The 15,432-nt window shown below is 47.1% G+C and overlaps 1 protein-coding gene across 10 annotated transcripts in view; it reads left to right on the plus strand.

Moving 5' to 3' along the window:
• LZIC (leucine zipper and CTNNBIP1 domain containing) overlaps nt 1-15,026 on the plus strand; it is a 17,024-nt gene extending 1,998 nt beyond the window's left edge. For 2 of the 10 annotated variants that reach the window (XM_051858105.2, XM_070079325.1), the window contains exons 3-9: nt 4,727-4,794; nt 8,517-8,625; nt 10,613-10,748; nt 11,042-11,140; nt 13,321-13,416; nt 13,584-13,665; nt 14,821-15,026. In XM_051858105.2, coding sequence (XP_051714065.1) covers nt 8,525-8,625; nt 10,613-10,748; nt 11,042-11,140; nt 13,321-13,416; nt 13,584-13,665; nt 14,821-14,879 — 573 coding nt within the window. In that variant the 5' untranslated portion in view covers nt 4,727-4,794; nt 8,517-8,524 and the 3' untranslated portion in view covers nt 14,880-15,026. Of the gene's footprint in view, nt 1-781; nt 913-4,726; nt 5,051-5,853; nt 6,049-8,516; nt 8,626-10,612; nt 10,749-11,041; nt 11,141-13,320; nt 13,417-13,583; nt 13,666-14,820 lie in introns of those variants that run through there. The other 8 variants (XM_070079323.1, XM_002716159.5, XM_051858107.2 and 5 more) reach the window with 7 other exon arrangements.
• The last annotated feature ends 406 nt before the right edge of the window (nt 15,027-15,432 follow it).

The following is a 15,432-nucleotide window of genomic DNA, read 5'->3' on the forward strand; positions in this document are numbered from 1 at the left end:
CTGCTGTATAAATAAGAGAGCAGGCCCCTGCTCTCAGGTGATTCACAGGCTCGTGCCTGGCAGGAGATCGAGGAAGCCTTCGGAAGAAGGTGACACTTGAACTAAACCTTGAAGAATGGACTCCACAGAAAGTGCAGGTTCAGAAGAGGGGGAACGTGCCACGGTGTCTTTTAGGATAGCAAGTAATCCATCATCTCTAGGAAGTTAACTCTGAAAAGCTGTGTTCATCTTGGGTTTGCCTTGACTTTTACTGGGAATTTCAACAGACAACAATATTAATGGGAGGGGCCTGTGCTACGGCATAGTGGGCAGAGCTTCCGCCTGTGGCGCCAGCATCCCATATTGGCACCAGTTCTAGTCCCGGCTGCCCTATTTCCAATCCAGCTCTCTGCTATGGCCTGGGAAAGCAGAGGATGGCCCAAGTGCTTGGGCCCCTGCACCTGCGTGGGAGACTGGGCAGAAGCTCCTGGCTCCTCATGGTTTCACATTGGCCCAGCTACAGCTATTGTCGCCACTTGGAGCGTAAACCAGTGGATGAAAGACCTTTCTTTCTGTCTCTCACTCTGTAACCTCTCAAATAAATAAATAAAATCTTTAAACAAATATTAATAGGAGGAGCCATTTCCAGGGGAAACTCACTAAACATCGACATGAAGCGTAGCTACAATAAGTCACATGTGTGGGGCAGGTGTTTGGCGTAGTGGTTAGGATATCACTCGGGGTGCCCACATCTGGTACTGGAGTGCCTGGACTCGAGTTCTGACTCTATTCCCTGTTCCAGCTTCTTGCTAGTGTAGACCTTGGGAGGCACCAGGTGATGGCTCACAGGGGATACCTGGATTGAGTTCCCAACTCCTGGCTTTAGCCTGCCCAGCACCAGCTGTTGTGGACATTTGGGGAGTAAACCAGTAGGTGAGAAATTTCTCTCTGTGGCCACCTGTTTCTGTCTCTTTTGCTATTTCTCTTACAAAATAAAATAATACAAAATAAAATAAATAACCCTTCTGGCTATAATGCAGCTTTTAAAATATTTGCATATTATTAATGATCATAGATGATTTAAGTCAGTTTTAAAAGATAAGCTAGTGGGCCTGCGCCGTGGCTCACTAGGCTAATCCTCCACCTTGTGGCGCCGACACACCAGGTTCTAGTCCCGGTCGGGGCGTCGGATTCTGTCCCGGTTGCCCCTCTTCCAGGCCAGCTCTCTGCTGTGGCCCGGGAGGGCAGTGGAGGATGGCCCAAGTGCTTGGGCCCTGCACCCGCATGGGATACCAGGAGAAGCACCTGGCTCCTGCCATCGGATCAGCACGGTACGCCGGCTGCAGCAGCCATTGGAGGGTGAACCAATGGCAAAGGAAGACCTTTCTCTCTGTCTCTCTTTCTCACTGCCCACTCTGCCTGTCAAAATAAATAAATAAATAAATAAAATTAAAAAAAAAAGCTAGTAAGACAAGATTTTCACTTATTCTTTTTTTTTTTTTTTTTAATTCTTATTTATTTGAGAGACAGACACAAAGAGAAAGGGAGCAGTTTCATCCTCTCATTCACTCCCCTAAATGCCTGCAACAGCCAGAGGGCAAAGCCTACAGTGGGGAATCAATCGGGGGCTCCCACTGTGTGGCAGGGGCCCAATCACATGAACCTCCCAGGGTGCTAGGCCAATCTATTTTGAATAAACAGTCATACAGGAATCATTTCCATTGAAGTTCACGTGTGATATCAATGGGTAATGATTTCTTCATGTGCAGGAAGATAAAAATGCTTTAATAAGTGACCCTACAATTTGAATTTTGGTGAGTACCTGATGTTAGCTACTTCCTAAAATAAATGTAAATTTGATTTTTGTAAATGGCAGACTTACTTGCTGTAAATGTTAAGGTAAATGAATACAATATCAGCTTTCCTCTACACCAGAGGTAATCAGAAATTATAGGGGCAAACATTTGGCACAGCCAATAAGAGACCACTTGAGACACCCACATCCCTCGTCAGAGTGCCTGGATTCAAATCTCCGCTCCACTTCCAGTTTCAGCTTTCAACTTGATGTGTACCTGTGAGGCAGCAGGTGTCCTTGCAGCCAGCCAGGAGACCTGGGTTGAATTCCTGGCTCCCAGGCATTGGGGGAGTGAACCAGCAGATGGAAGATCTTTGTCTTTCCAATAAAAATACATTATTTTAAAGAAATTATAATAGCAAAAACCTTATTTCCAATAATAAAAAAGGCAAACACTGAAGAGTCAGTGTTAAGACCTTTGTAAACAGGGAGGCATTGTAGGGCAGCAGGTTGACACTGCTTGGGATGCCCACATCCCATACCAGAGAGCCCGGGTTCCAATCCCAGCTCTGCTCCCAATTTCAGCTTCCTGTTAAAGCACACGTAGGGAGCAGCAGATACCGGCTCAAATGGTTGGGTCACTCCATGCACCTGAGTGACCTGGTTGGAGCTCCAGGCTCCTGGCTTCAGCCCAGCCCTGACCGTTGCAGGCATTTGGGAAGTGAACCAGCAGGTGGGAGATTCTCTGTTCTTCTTTGTTCCTCTGCCTTTCAAGGAAAGAAATACATCTTTTAAAAAATCTATGTAAATAAAACAATACTTATTTATATTTTTTAATTTTTATTTATTTTATTTTATTTATTTATTTATTTATTTTGACAGGCAGAGTGGACAGTGAGAGAGAGAGACAGAGAGAAAGGTCTTCCTTTGCCGTTGGTTCACCCTCCAATGGCCGCCGCGGCCGGCGCGCTGCAGCCAGCGCAACGCGCTGATCCGATGGCAGGAGCCAGGAGCCAGGAGCCAGGTGCTTTTCCTGGTCTCCCATGGGGTGCAGGGCCCAAGCACCTGGGCCATCCTCCACTGCACTCCCGGGCCACAGCAGAGGGCTGGCCTGGAAGAGGGGCAACCGGGACAGAATCCGGCGCCCCGACCGGGACTAGAACCCGGTGTGCCGGCGCCGCTAGGCGGAGGATTAGCCTAGTGAGCCGCGGCGCCGGCCCTTATTTATATATTTTTAAAAGATTGATTTATTTAGGAGCTGGCACTAATGTGATGTATTGGGTAAAGCTGCTGCCTGTGGTGCTAGCATCCCATATGAGTGGTGGTTCAAGTCCCAGCTGGTCCTCTTCTGATCCAGCTCTCTGCTATGGCCTAGGAAGGCAGTGGAAGATGACCCAAGTGCTTGGGCCCTTGTACCTGCGTGGGAGGCCCGTAAGAAGCTCCTGACTCCTGGCTTCAGATTGGCTCAGCTTGCGCCATTGTGGCCTTTTTTTTATTTTATTTTTTTATTTTTTTTTATTTTTGACAGGCAGAGTGGACAGTGAGAGAGAGAGACAGAGAGAGAAAGGTCTTCCTTTGCCGTTGGTTCACCCTCCAATGGCCGCCGCTGCAGCCGGCGCACCGCGCTGATCCGATGGCAGGAGCCAGGATCCAGGTGCTTTTCCTGGTCTCCCATGGGGTGCAGGGCCCAAGCACCTGGGCCATCCTCCACTGCACTCCCTGGCCATAGCAGAGAGCTGGCCTGGAAGAGGGGCAACTGGGACAGAATCCGGCGCCCCGACCGGGTCTAGAACCCGGTGTGCCGGCGCCGCAAGGTGGAGGATTAGCCTATTGAGCCACGGCGCCGGCTCCATTGTGGCCATTTGGGAAGTGAACCAGAAAATGGAAGACCTTTCTCTCTGTCTCTTCCTCTCTCTGTCTGTAGCTCTACCTCTCCAATTAATAAATAAATCTTAAAAAAAATAGTACTAGAAAAATAAAAAATAAATATTTATTTAATTAATTGGGAGGCAGAGTTACAGAGAAAGAAGGAAAGACAGATTTATCATTCACTGGTTCATCACCCTAAATGGCTGCAATGGCCGGGGCTGGTTCAAGCTGAAACCAGGAGCCAGGAACTCCTTCTGGGTCTCCTACGTGGGTGTAGGGCCCAAGCACTTGGGCCATCCTCCAGTGCTTTCCCACACACATTAGTAGGGAGCTGAATCACAAGTGGAGCAGCTGGGACTCGAACCAGCACCCATATGGGATGCTGGCATCACAGGTGGCAGCTTAACCCACTATGCCACAATGCCATCCCCAACAATACTTTTTTTTTTTAACTAAAGATCATAAAAGAAATTTTTGCTCAGCATTGTGCTGCTTTTTGAGGGGAGAGGATAAGAGGAAGGAGCAAAAACTGTGGAGCCTCTGACGCGTATGAGAATTCTGATGGTACAAGGATGGGATGGGATGGACGGCTGGATAAATCAGAAGCGAGGCTTCTAGCATCTTTTCTTCTATGAATTCTTTAAAAATTTTAATTTATTTATTTGAAAGGCAGAGTTACAGAAAGGCAGAGACAGAGAGACAAGTCTTCCATTCGCTGGTTTACTCCCCAAATGGCCCCAACGGCCAGAGCTTTGCCAATCTGGAGCCAGGAGCTTCTTCCAGGTCTCCCATATGGGTGCAGGGGCCCAAGGTCTTGGGCCACCTTCTACTGCTTTCGCAGGCCATACCAGAGCCTGGATTGGAAGTGGAGTAGCCAGAACTCGAACTGGTGCCCATTTTGGATGCCTGCACTACAAGTAGCAGCTTTATCCGCTGTGCCACAGTGTTGGCCCCTCTTCCACTGATTTTTATAGTTGAAATGATATGATGTGTCATGCTTAATATATCATGTCCAGTAAATGTCAGCTATCTTTTCTAACTCCTCACGGGCTGGGTTCTATCTAAACATCATCTTTGTTTCAGGGAATGAAGTTCACCTGGAAGGCTGGGAACTGAGAATGCAGTACGGGGCCAGCCTTGCGGCACAGCAGGTTAAGCCATGCTGGCATTCCACGTCAGAGTGCCAGTTTCAGTCCTGGCTGTTCTGCTTCTAATCCATCTTATGTGCCTGGGAAGGCAGTGGATGATGGCCCAAGTACTTGTGTCTCTGCCGCCACATGGAAGACCTAGATGGAGTTCCTGGCTCCTGGCTTTATCCTGACCTAGCCCTGGCTGTTGCAGGCATTTGGGGAGTAAACCAGTGGATGGAAGATCTCTGTCTTCCCCACCCCCTCTCATTCTGCCTTTGTAATAAATAAATATTTTTTTTTTTAAAGCGCAGTAACGTTTGGGTAGCACAGTTGGCTGTCTTCTCATCTTCCCTACTTTTCTATGCAAGGAGAGACAATAGAATTTCCCAGGTGGCTTCCCTGGGGTCTCTCCAGCTCATCCTGGCAGGTTCCACATGGAGGACTGTGGCTGCAGCTCTAGGCCGCAGTCTGCTTTGCGGTAATATTGTAGAGACATGCACAGTGATTTCAGAAGCTGTCCTCAGGGTCTCAGCAGCCTCACTGTGCTCAATAACTTGGAGACCCCCATTATCCACGGATAAACTTCGTCCCCTGCCTGAGTCCTGCTCAGGACGTGTCAGTCAGGAATCACCCCTGAGGTGGTGCCTAGCGCTGGGGCCTTTCCTTCTCAGGTGTTAAATCACAGCTGAGGGGCCAGTGCTGTGGCGCAGCAGATCAAAGCCACAGCCTGCAGCGCCAGGATCCCATATGGGTGCTGGTTTGAGTCCCAGCTGCTCTGCTTCCCATCCAGCTCCCTGCTAATGTGCCTGGGAAAGCAGCGAAGGATGGCCCAAGTCCTTGGGCCCCTGCACCCACATGGGAGACCCAGAAGAAGCTCCCAGCTCCTGGCTTTGGCCTGGTGTTTGGAGAATGAACCAGCGGATGGAAGATCTCTCTCTCTCTCCAACTCTTGCCATTCAAACAAATAAATAGATCTTTAAAAAAAAAATCAAGCTAAGCTCCAGGAGGTGTCTTCAGTGTGATGATTCAGGGCAGAAAACTTGATTGACTGGTTGTTGTGGATGGTTGTATCTCTCTCAGGAAGAGAATTCCATGTTCTGGGAGTCTCCCAGACAAGCAGCAGAACTACTGGGATGTGGCTGTCCATCTGGATAAGGTCCTGGAGAGGAGAGTGCATCAAAGCCGAGAAAGTGGTTCAGAAGGCCAGCAGTCGGTGGGCCCAGGCACATCAGCAGGCAGGCCTCAACACTTCACTGTCCATACACTACGAATCAGGTCTCATTAAAGAAACTTTTAAATTAAAAAGCCAGAGCTGATGCAGTGGTATAGAGGTTAGGTCTCTACCTTCAATACCAGCATCCCATAAGGGCACCAGTTCAAGCCCCGGCTGCTCCACTTGTGATCCAGCTCCCTGCTAATGCGCCTGGGAAAGCAGCAGATGAGGACCCAAGTACTTGGGTCCTTGCTACCCACATGAGAGTCCCAGGTGAAGCTCCTGGCTCCTGGCTTTGGCCTGGCCCAGCCTCAGCTGTTGCAGCCATCTGGGGAGTAAACCAGTGGATGGAAGATCTCTCTCTGTCCTCTCTCTCTAGCTCTGCCTTTCAAATAAATAAATCTTTTAAAAAATTAAAAAGCCTAGGTAAGTAGAACAGTGCATTCTTTGATAAGATTCAAATTTCTTCCTTTTTGGTAATTTGTAATTCATTTTAATTGCATGTTTTTATTTTTTTAAAAAAACTTTACTTGAAAGGCAGACTTAGAGAGGTAAAGATACAGAGAGAAAGGTCTTCCATCCGCTTGTTCACTCCCCAAATGACCGTATAGCTGGAGCTAAACTGATCTAAAAGCCAGGAGCCAGGAGCTTCTTCTGGGTCTCCCGTGTGGTTGCAGGGCCCAAGCACTTGGGCCATCTTCTGCTCTCTCAGGCCATTGCAGAAAGCTGGATTGGAAGTAGAGCATCTGGCCATGAACTGGTGCCCATATGGGATGCTGGCACTGTAGGCAGCGACTTTACCCACTATGCCACAGTGTGGACCCCTAGTTGCATGTTTTTATCAGGTAAGAAATGAGTTAGTTTCTCACATTTTAATCTGAGAGGCACGGAGAGAGAAAAAAGCTCCCATTCTCTGGTTCCCTCCACAGATACTCAGGGCTGGAGCAGTCTGAGCTGGGAACAGTGACCTCAATCTAAGTCTCCCATGTACATGACAGGACCGTTACTGGAGCTGTCACCACTACCTCCCAGGGAAGCTGGAGTAAGAAGTTGGAGCTGGGGGGGCTGGTGCCGTGGTGCAGAAGGTTAATCCTCTGCCTGCGGCATTTGCATCCCATATGGGTGCCGGTTCCAGTCCCAGCTGCTCCTCTTCCAATCCAGCTCTCTGCTGTGGCCTGGGAAAGCAGTAGAGGGTGGCCCAAGTGCTTGGGCTCCTGCACCCATGTGGGGTACTGGGAAGAAGCTCCTGGCTCCTGGCTTTGGATCAGCGTAGCTCCGGCCGTTGTGGCCATTTGGGGAGTGAACCAATAAAGGGAAGACCTTTCTCTCGCTCTCTATCCCTCTCACTGTCTGTGGCTCTACCTCTCAAATAAATAAAATCTTTAAACAAAAATAAAGAAGAAGAAGAAGCTGAAGCTGGGCATTGGACCCAGACAACCCAATGTGGGACACAAGTGTCTCGTCTAGCATCTTAACCCCTAGGCTAAACACCCACCCCTCAATAGGACTTTGTTTTTTATTTTCATTTACCTGAAAGAATAATAGAGAAAGAGACAGAGAGGTTTCATCCACTGGTTCACTCCCCAGATGCCTGCAATGACCAGGACTGCCAGGCCGAATCAGGAACCTAGAACTTGCAGGTGACAGAGGGAGAGACAGAGATCAGCCATTCACTGGTTCACTTCCCAAATGCCAAAGCCTGGAGCCAGGAGCTCCATCTGTGTCTCCTAGGTGGCTGGGAGGAACCCAAGCATGTCGGCCATCATCCCAGGCACGTTAGCAAGGAGGTGGATGGGAAATGGAGATGGGCCTGGATCCCCAGCACTTTGGTAAGGGATGTGGGTGTCCCGAGCAGCAGCTTGACCTGTTGCACCATTGTCTCTGCTCCACACAGTTACATCCGATAGGATTTCCTTGTATGTTTTCCACTATCAAATTTGGGTTTTTTAATAGACTTATTTTTACTTATTTGAAAGGAAGAGTGACAGAGAAAGAAATCTTCCATCTGCTTATTCACTCCCCAAGTGGGGCTGGGTCAGGCCAAAGCCAGGAGCCTAGAACTCTATTTGGTTTCCTATGTGGATGGCAGGGCCCAGCTATTTGGACCATCTCCTGCTGCTTTCCCAGACATGTTAGTAGGGAACTGCTTTTCCCAGATACATTAGGCGGAAGAGGAGCAGCTGGGACTTGAACTGGCTCTCTGACATGGGATGTCATAGACGTCACAGGGGGCAGCTTAGCCCACTGCGCCACAACACTGGTCCCTCAAATTTGTTTAAGATACACCAAAAGTGAAAACATCTTATTTATTTGTTAGGCCAATTAATAAGATCATCAGGCATTTTTGTGGGGTGTTGTTATTACATGAATTTAAACTTTTGTATCCACATTGAAATTTTCTTTGCATAACTGTCTTTCCTCTACCTGTAGCTAAGAAATAGTATAGCTTATTTTTTATTGCATTGATATGTTGAATCTCTTAAAATAAGAAATTATAATATACTATATGTGGGTTTATTGGTCTATCTAGAGATTAAAATGGCTTCCAGAGGAAAGACAGAGACAAGCAAATTAAAGCAGAATTTAGAAGAACAGTTGGATAGACTGATGCAGCAATTACAAGATCTGGAGGAATGCAGGTAATAGTATAATTGTGTGCTGTTGTGCTGTGAGGTGGCTCTTTTCTGCAGCTACACTGAAAGCTCCCTGGATGCAAGCCCACGTGTGATTTTGGTTTCCCTTGCAGGGCTCTTCACAGTGCTTTGTCTGTTGGAGAGGTAACCTCAGTGCAGGCCTCAGAGTCATAATGACTGGGATGTGAAAGTCTTTTGATTACTGAATAAGTGCATGTGAACTTGGGCAAAATATTTAACAACCATCAAGTGGAAATAACAACACCTACTGTGTCTTTTAGACAGGCAGAGTAAACAGTGAGAGAGAGACAGAGAGAAAGGTCTTCCTTTTGCCGTTGGTTCACCCTCCAATGGCTGCCGCAACCTGCGTGCTGCGGCCGGCGCACCATGCTGATCCGAAGCCAGGAGCCAGGTGCTTCTCCTGGTATCCCATGCGGCTGCAGGGCCCAAGGACTTGGGCCATCCTCCACTGCACTCCCTGGCCACAGCAGAGAGCTGGCCTGGAAGAGGGGCAACCGGGACAGAAGCCGGCACCCGGACCGGGACTAGAACCTGGGGTGCTGGTGCCGCAAGGTGGAGGATTAGCCTAGTGAGCCACGGCGCCGGCCCCTACTGTGTCTTTATTGCAGTATTTAAAACATCCCTGGAGCCGGTATTGTGGCACATTAAGGTTAAGCCACTGCCTAGGACTCCGGCATCCCATATGGGAACCAATTCGAGTCCCAACTGTTCTACTTCCAATCCAGCTCCCTGCTAATGCACCTGGGAAAGCAGCAGAAGTTGGCCCAAGTACTTGTGCCCCTTCAACCACATGGGAGACCTAGATGAATCTCCTGCCTTTGGCCTGACCCAGCCCTAGCTGTTGTGGCCATTTGGGGAGTGAACCAACAGATGGAAGATCGATCTCTATGTGTGAGTCTCTCCCTCTCTCTGTAACTCTGGCTTTCAAATAAATAAATCTCAATAAATAAAGTAAAATATCCTCGCCTGGTGTGAGGCTGAGAAGCTGCTGCTTGAACTTCTAGTGTGTGGTGTTAGCCTTTCCTGCTCAACAGACTAAGACTGCTCATTGCAGTGTTTTGGTTTACCTATTTTTGTTCATTTGAAAGGTAGAAAGATAGAGATAATCTGCCTGCTGGTTCACTCTCCAAATACCTGTATAAGCCTGGGCTAAGCAGGCTGAAGCTAGGAGCTCAGAACTCAATCCAGGTCTTCCTGGTGGGCGGTAGGCCAGGTACTTGAGCCATCCCATTACCTTCCAGGTGTGTATTGGCCGGAAGCTGAGATCAAAATCAGAGCTGGGACTCAAACCCAAGTGCTCATATATGGGGTGCAGGCCTCCCAGACAGCATCTGCATTGCTGCACCAATTGCCCATCTATTTTTTTGTAGTTTTTAAAAAGCTTGCAAGATTGTTGCAATCTTATAAGTCTATAAATGAAGGGGCCACACAATGCTTGACCTAGGGTAGGCATTCAATAAATGGTAGATTGTAGTAAGTTTTATAAATTTGTTCAGGGAATAAAAATGGCTTCTAATCTGGCAAGTACTGCATTGCTGTTATATTGCAAGGAACACAGAATCTTTCCTACCATTGATGTGATGATGATTGTAACGACAGCCATCTATCACATACCTGTTTGCCAAGCAGTTTCCATCTCCTTTAATGTGCATAGCAACTGTTCGTTGATGGCATCACTCTCCAAACCCTTATAGATAAAGAAACTAAGGCATTGCTATGTTCAGTATCTTGTCTAAAGTCACAGGCTGCACAAGGGAAGTCAGTAAGTGTTTTGTTAAGTGTGCTTTCATTGTAGGAAAAGAAATATATGTAATTGCACATGGCAGGAATATGCCCACGCTACTTTGTGAACACATCTGTCATTAGCATTGTGACCTTTCTGTCCAGCCTTTGTCTAGTGTATCAGTGCTAAGATCTGCTTTTTTCACTTGGAACTGTGTATCTTTCTGTTACAATGTTTACTATACTTTAGGGAGGAACTTGACACTGATGAATATGAAGAAACCAAGAAGGAAACTCTGGAACAACTAAGTGAATTCAATGACTCGCTGAAGAAAATTATGTCTGGAAATATGACTTTGGTAGATGAACTAAGTGGGATGCAGCTGGTAAGTATGATTTTCTTAGATCAGTGGCAAAGTTCAATTCTTGTTTTCTTTTGTAAGTGTATTTCATACAGAAAATGTGTCCTTTTGGGCTGTCACGTCTAGATGAGTGTCTGCTTATGTATAAAACAGCATATCCTTCCAGATCTTCATGGAGTTGTGTGTTGGCTCCTGTAACATGCACAGAAATGTTTGCGAATGAAAATGGGCAGACTGAGCATTAAAGACCATCTGAGAGTTCCTGCGCGTCCGCTTGTTGGATGCTTTCCTTAGTCTCTGCCTTCTTCTGTGTTCAGGCTATTCAGGCCGCCATCAGCCAGGCCTTCAAGACCCCAGAGGTCATCAGATTGTTTGCAAAGAAACAGCCAGGCCAGCTTCGGACGCGGTTAGCAGAGGTAACGTTTCTTCAAATTGTCCTGGCTTCTGTGTGTGCTTTTTTTCCTAGCCTAATAATTTGCTGATTATGATAGTTTACAGTTTAAAAATTGGCCTCTTGATTTTTAAAGCCACAACCCACAATTTTCTGACAAAATGAGCACTTTGAGCAATTACAGTTGATAATGAATGCAGAGGTAAACAGTCGCTGGCAGTTTCAGTGGCCACTCACCACTTCTCCTTAGACCGTTTCTTTGATGCTTTGCCATCTGCTGCTGCAGCTCTAACTTGAAGTCCCTTTGAGAGTTCATCAGCACCATTGTTGCTGCGCATGTGTGGCCTGTCTCATCTGAGAATTTCAAGCATTTTTATAAACCTGATACTTCCCCAGATGTCTTCATAGACTTGACTGTAGTTAAGGATTAACAAATAGGGGATGCTGTTGTAGTGTAACAAGTGCAATACTGGCATCCAGTATGGGTGCTGGTTTGGTCCTGGCTGCTCTGCTTCCGATCCAGCTCCCTGCTAAGTGCCTGAGAAGGCTGCAGAAGATGGCCCAAGTGCTTGAGCTCCTGTCACCCATGTGGGAGACCTGGACAAAGCTCCTGGCTCCTGGCTTCTGCCTGGCACAGCCCTGGCCATTGTGGCCATCTGGGGAGTCAACCAGCAAATGGAAGATATATCTCTCTCTGTGTGTGTCCTTTTATGTATCTCTGAATTTTAAATAAATAAATAAATAAATCTTTTTTTTTTTAAATTAGTTGTACCTACATGTATTTCAGTAGCATAGTCTTTAAGGACATAAGGGATAGGTGTTTGGCCAGTGTTTGAGTCACGGTTTGTGATGCCTGCCTCCCATGTTGGAGTGCCGGATTCAAGTCCTGCTTCCAGTTCCAGCTTCCTGCTAATGCACATCCCGGGGATCAGCAGGTGGTGACTGAATTACTTGGGTCTCTGCCACCCACGTGGGGGACCTGGATTGAGTTCTGGGCTCCTGGCTTTGGCCTGGCCTGCCCCAGCTCTGTCTGTCGTGGACATCTGGGGAGTTAACCAGAGGATAGAAGTTCTATCTCTGTCTGCCTTTCAGATAAAATGAAAATAAATAAATAAAATTTTGTATAAATGCAGGGTATAGATTTGGGTCAGGCTGACTGGATTTCAGTCCCTGTTCCATTTGCTAAAATATGTGACCCCAGGCAAGTTATTTTATTGAACCTCTTGTACCGCAGTTTTCCTGTCCAGAAATGATTATAAGAATCAAATGAAGTAATGTACAAAAACACTTAGAATAGTACCAATGTATAGAATATGCTATTAGTGTTTTTTGGTGGCAGGAATAATTTACTAGTTTTTAAATTTATTTGCGAGACAGAGATAGATACAGCTCCCAAACACCTGTAGTGGCCTGGGCTGGGCCAGGCTGAAGTTGGGAGCCCAGGAGTCAATCCAGGTCTCCCATGTGGGTGACAGGAACTAGATCACTTGAGCCATCACCACTGCCTCCAGCATTAGCAGGAAGCTGGAGTCTGGAGCTGGAGCCAGATATTGAGCCCAGGTACTCTGATGTGGGACACAGGTGTCATCACCAGTGCCTTAGATACTAGACTACATACAAGCCCACGTGTGGATAAACCAGTTATGTCATTCACAGACCACATTTCTGTTTAAAGAAATGTTTTTTAAAATAGATTTTTAAAATGTATTTGTAAGGCAGAGTGACCGGGAGAGTGGAGAGAGAGATATTCTCCATCCAGCATCCTGCTGAAGCCAGGAGCTCCGTCCAGGTCTCCCGTATGTGTGGCAGGGACCCAAGTCTTGGGCCATCATCTGCTGCCTCCTAGGCACATTGGCAGACAGCTGGATGGGAAATGGAGGCAGGACTTGCTTGCATCCCAAGCAGCAGCTTAACCTGTGCCACAGCACCTGCCCCAAGAAATGAGTTCTTAGAGGATAGCTTCTCTAAAGGAAGCTACTGACCTGCCAGCTCCAGGGGAGTTTATCACTAGCACAGCAGTTATGATTAGCATTAAAATTCATTAGAGCTGCATAAGAGCATTTCTGTCATGCTTCCTTTGGGTTATTTTTGTAGTTCTTTATATTAATCAGCTAGAGGATTCTTTCTAAGGAATCTGAAAAGCTGATTTTGTGCACTGGATGTCTTTCACTGAAGTCACACATGTCTTGCTTTCACCTGTTGTAGATGGATAGAGACCTGATGGTAGGAAAGCTGGAAAGAGACCTGTACACACAACAGAAAGTGGAGATACTAACAGCCCTCAGGAAACTGGGAGAGAAGGTACCAGTATTTCATTTCATCATGGACTTGAAGAGACGCTGCTAAGTATCTGTGCAGAGGTTCTCCCCCCGTGATCACAGTGGTGGTCTTCAGACGTTCTTGACTGTGGTTCCTAGAACCACTTCTGACATTTGAACCCCGTCTACGAGGCTTCGTTTCCTTTTCAGCTAACTGTAGAGGACGAGGCCTTCTTGTCAGCAAATGCAGGTGCTCTGCTTAGCCAGTTCGAGAGAGTCTCTGCGGACCTGGGTGAGTGCCCTTGCGTTCTGCAAGCTGGACGTGTGCCCGTGCCCCACGTGGACACGGATCGGCGCTGGGCTGACGTGGTGACCTTGCTGGAGCCCACCAGTGAGGCCAGGATTGTTTCCTTATAAACCCATTGTGTTGCTTCTATTTCCCAACACTTTTTAATTATTTATTTAATATCTTTTTTAAAGATTTATTTATTTATTTGAAAGTCAGAATTAGAGAGAGGGAGGGAGATACAGAGAGCCATTTGGTTCATTCTCCAAATGGCTGCAATGGCTAGGGCTGGGCCAAGCCAACGCCAGGAGCCAGGAGCTTCATCTGGCTTTCCCATATGGGTGCAGGGGCCCAGACTTGGGCCAACCTCTGCTGCTTTCCCAGGCGCATTAGCAGAGAGCTGGAACAGAAGTGGAGCAGCTAGGACTCAAACCAGTGCCCATGTGGGATGCTAGCACTGCAGATGGTGGCTTTACCTACGTGCCACAGTGCTGGCTCCCCCAAAATTTTTTAATTAAAAAAAAAAATGTGGGGCCAACGCTGTGGTGCAGTGGGTCAAAGCCCTGGCCTGCCGGCATCCCATATGGGCACCGGTTCAAGTCCCGGCTGCTCCTCTTCTGATCCAGCTCTCTGCTATGGCCTGGGAAAGCAGTAGAAGATGGCCCAAGTCCTTGGGCCCCTGCACCCACATGGGAGACCCGGAAGAAGCTCCTGGTTCCTGCCTTCAAATCAGTGCAGCTCCGACTATTGCAGCCATCTGGGGAGTGAAGGAGCGGATGGAAGACCTTTCTCTCCCCACCCCCTCTCTGTCTCTCTGTCTCTCTCTGTGTAACTCTTTCAAATAAATAAAATAAATCTTGAAAAGAAATGCAGCCTAATGTTTTCAAATGCTTGTCAGCAAAATATATCAGTGAACTAAAATTTTCTATTGTGTATTTTATAACTAGTGCTGGAGTAGGATTCGTAATTAGTAAGACACCCTCGTTGCTGGATTGTTTGTGCAGAGGAAAGGGAATCGAGGTGGCAGTGGGGCATGTAGGGGTCAATGCACTGAGCATGGAGGCAAATTCTGATTCCTATTTTAGTGCTTGTGTGTCAGATTTTTCCATCTTTACCTGAGATTTCAAATAACCTTTTTGTTTATTATGTGTCTTTCTTCAGGCTCTGGAGATAAAGTCCTTGCTCTGGCAAGTTTTGAAGTCGAAAAAACAAAAAAATGACATGGCGTGGAAGCTCATGACATGGGTCACATCCGTATTAAATGTGGTTTTTTCTTCCTGAGGAGTTTGAGTCATTGCAAAGAAACAGGTTCTCTAAATGCATTAATTGCCCAAGAAAAAGTGACATAAAAACACCCTTGTAACTTCTGCTTGTGCTTACTGTTGTGCTTCGTGTAGGGCTGCCTGCTTAGGTGATCCCAGATTTGCTGGGACAGAGGGACCACTGGGCTTTATTTGTTATGATTTTTCTGCTTTTTAAAAGAGACAACAAAAATGGATTTCCTGTTTTTATTTAGGCTTCTTGGTTTTTAGTGCTTTTAGTGAATGAAAAGATGTGAACTGTGGATCCTTTGGTGGTTCCAGCTTACCCAGTCGTGGGAGTAAACAGCACGGAAGATGGGCCTCATGTGTGTTCACAGAATTTTAGAGCCCTGTGCCATCTTACAAGTCATTTTCCTTTTACAAACAAGGAAACAGACTCAGAAAGCAAGCTGCTTCTTCAAGTCACTCTAGAAACGGAGCTGGAAGTCAAACTCAGGTGCCCCGACTAGTA

The sequence above is a fragment of the Oryctolagus cuniculus genome, chromosome 7 (assembly GCF_964237555.1).
Source record: "Oryctolagus cuniculus chromosome 7, mOryCun1.1, whole genome shotgun sequence".
Lineage (NCBI taxonomy): Eukaryota > Metazoa > Chordata > Mammalia > Lagomorpha > Leporidae > Oryctolagus > Oryctolagus cuniculus.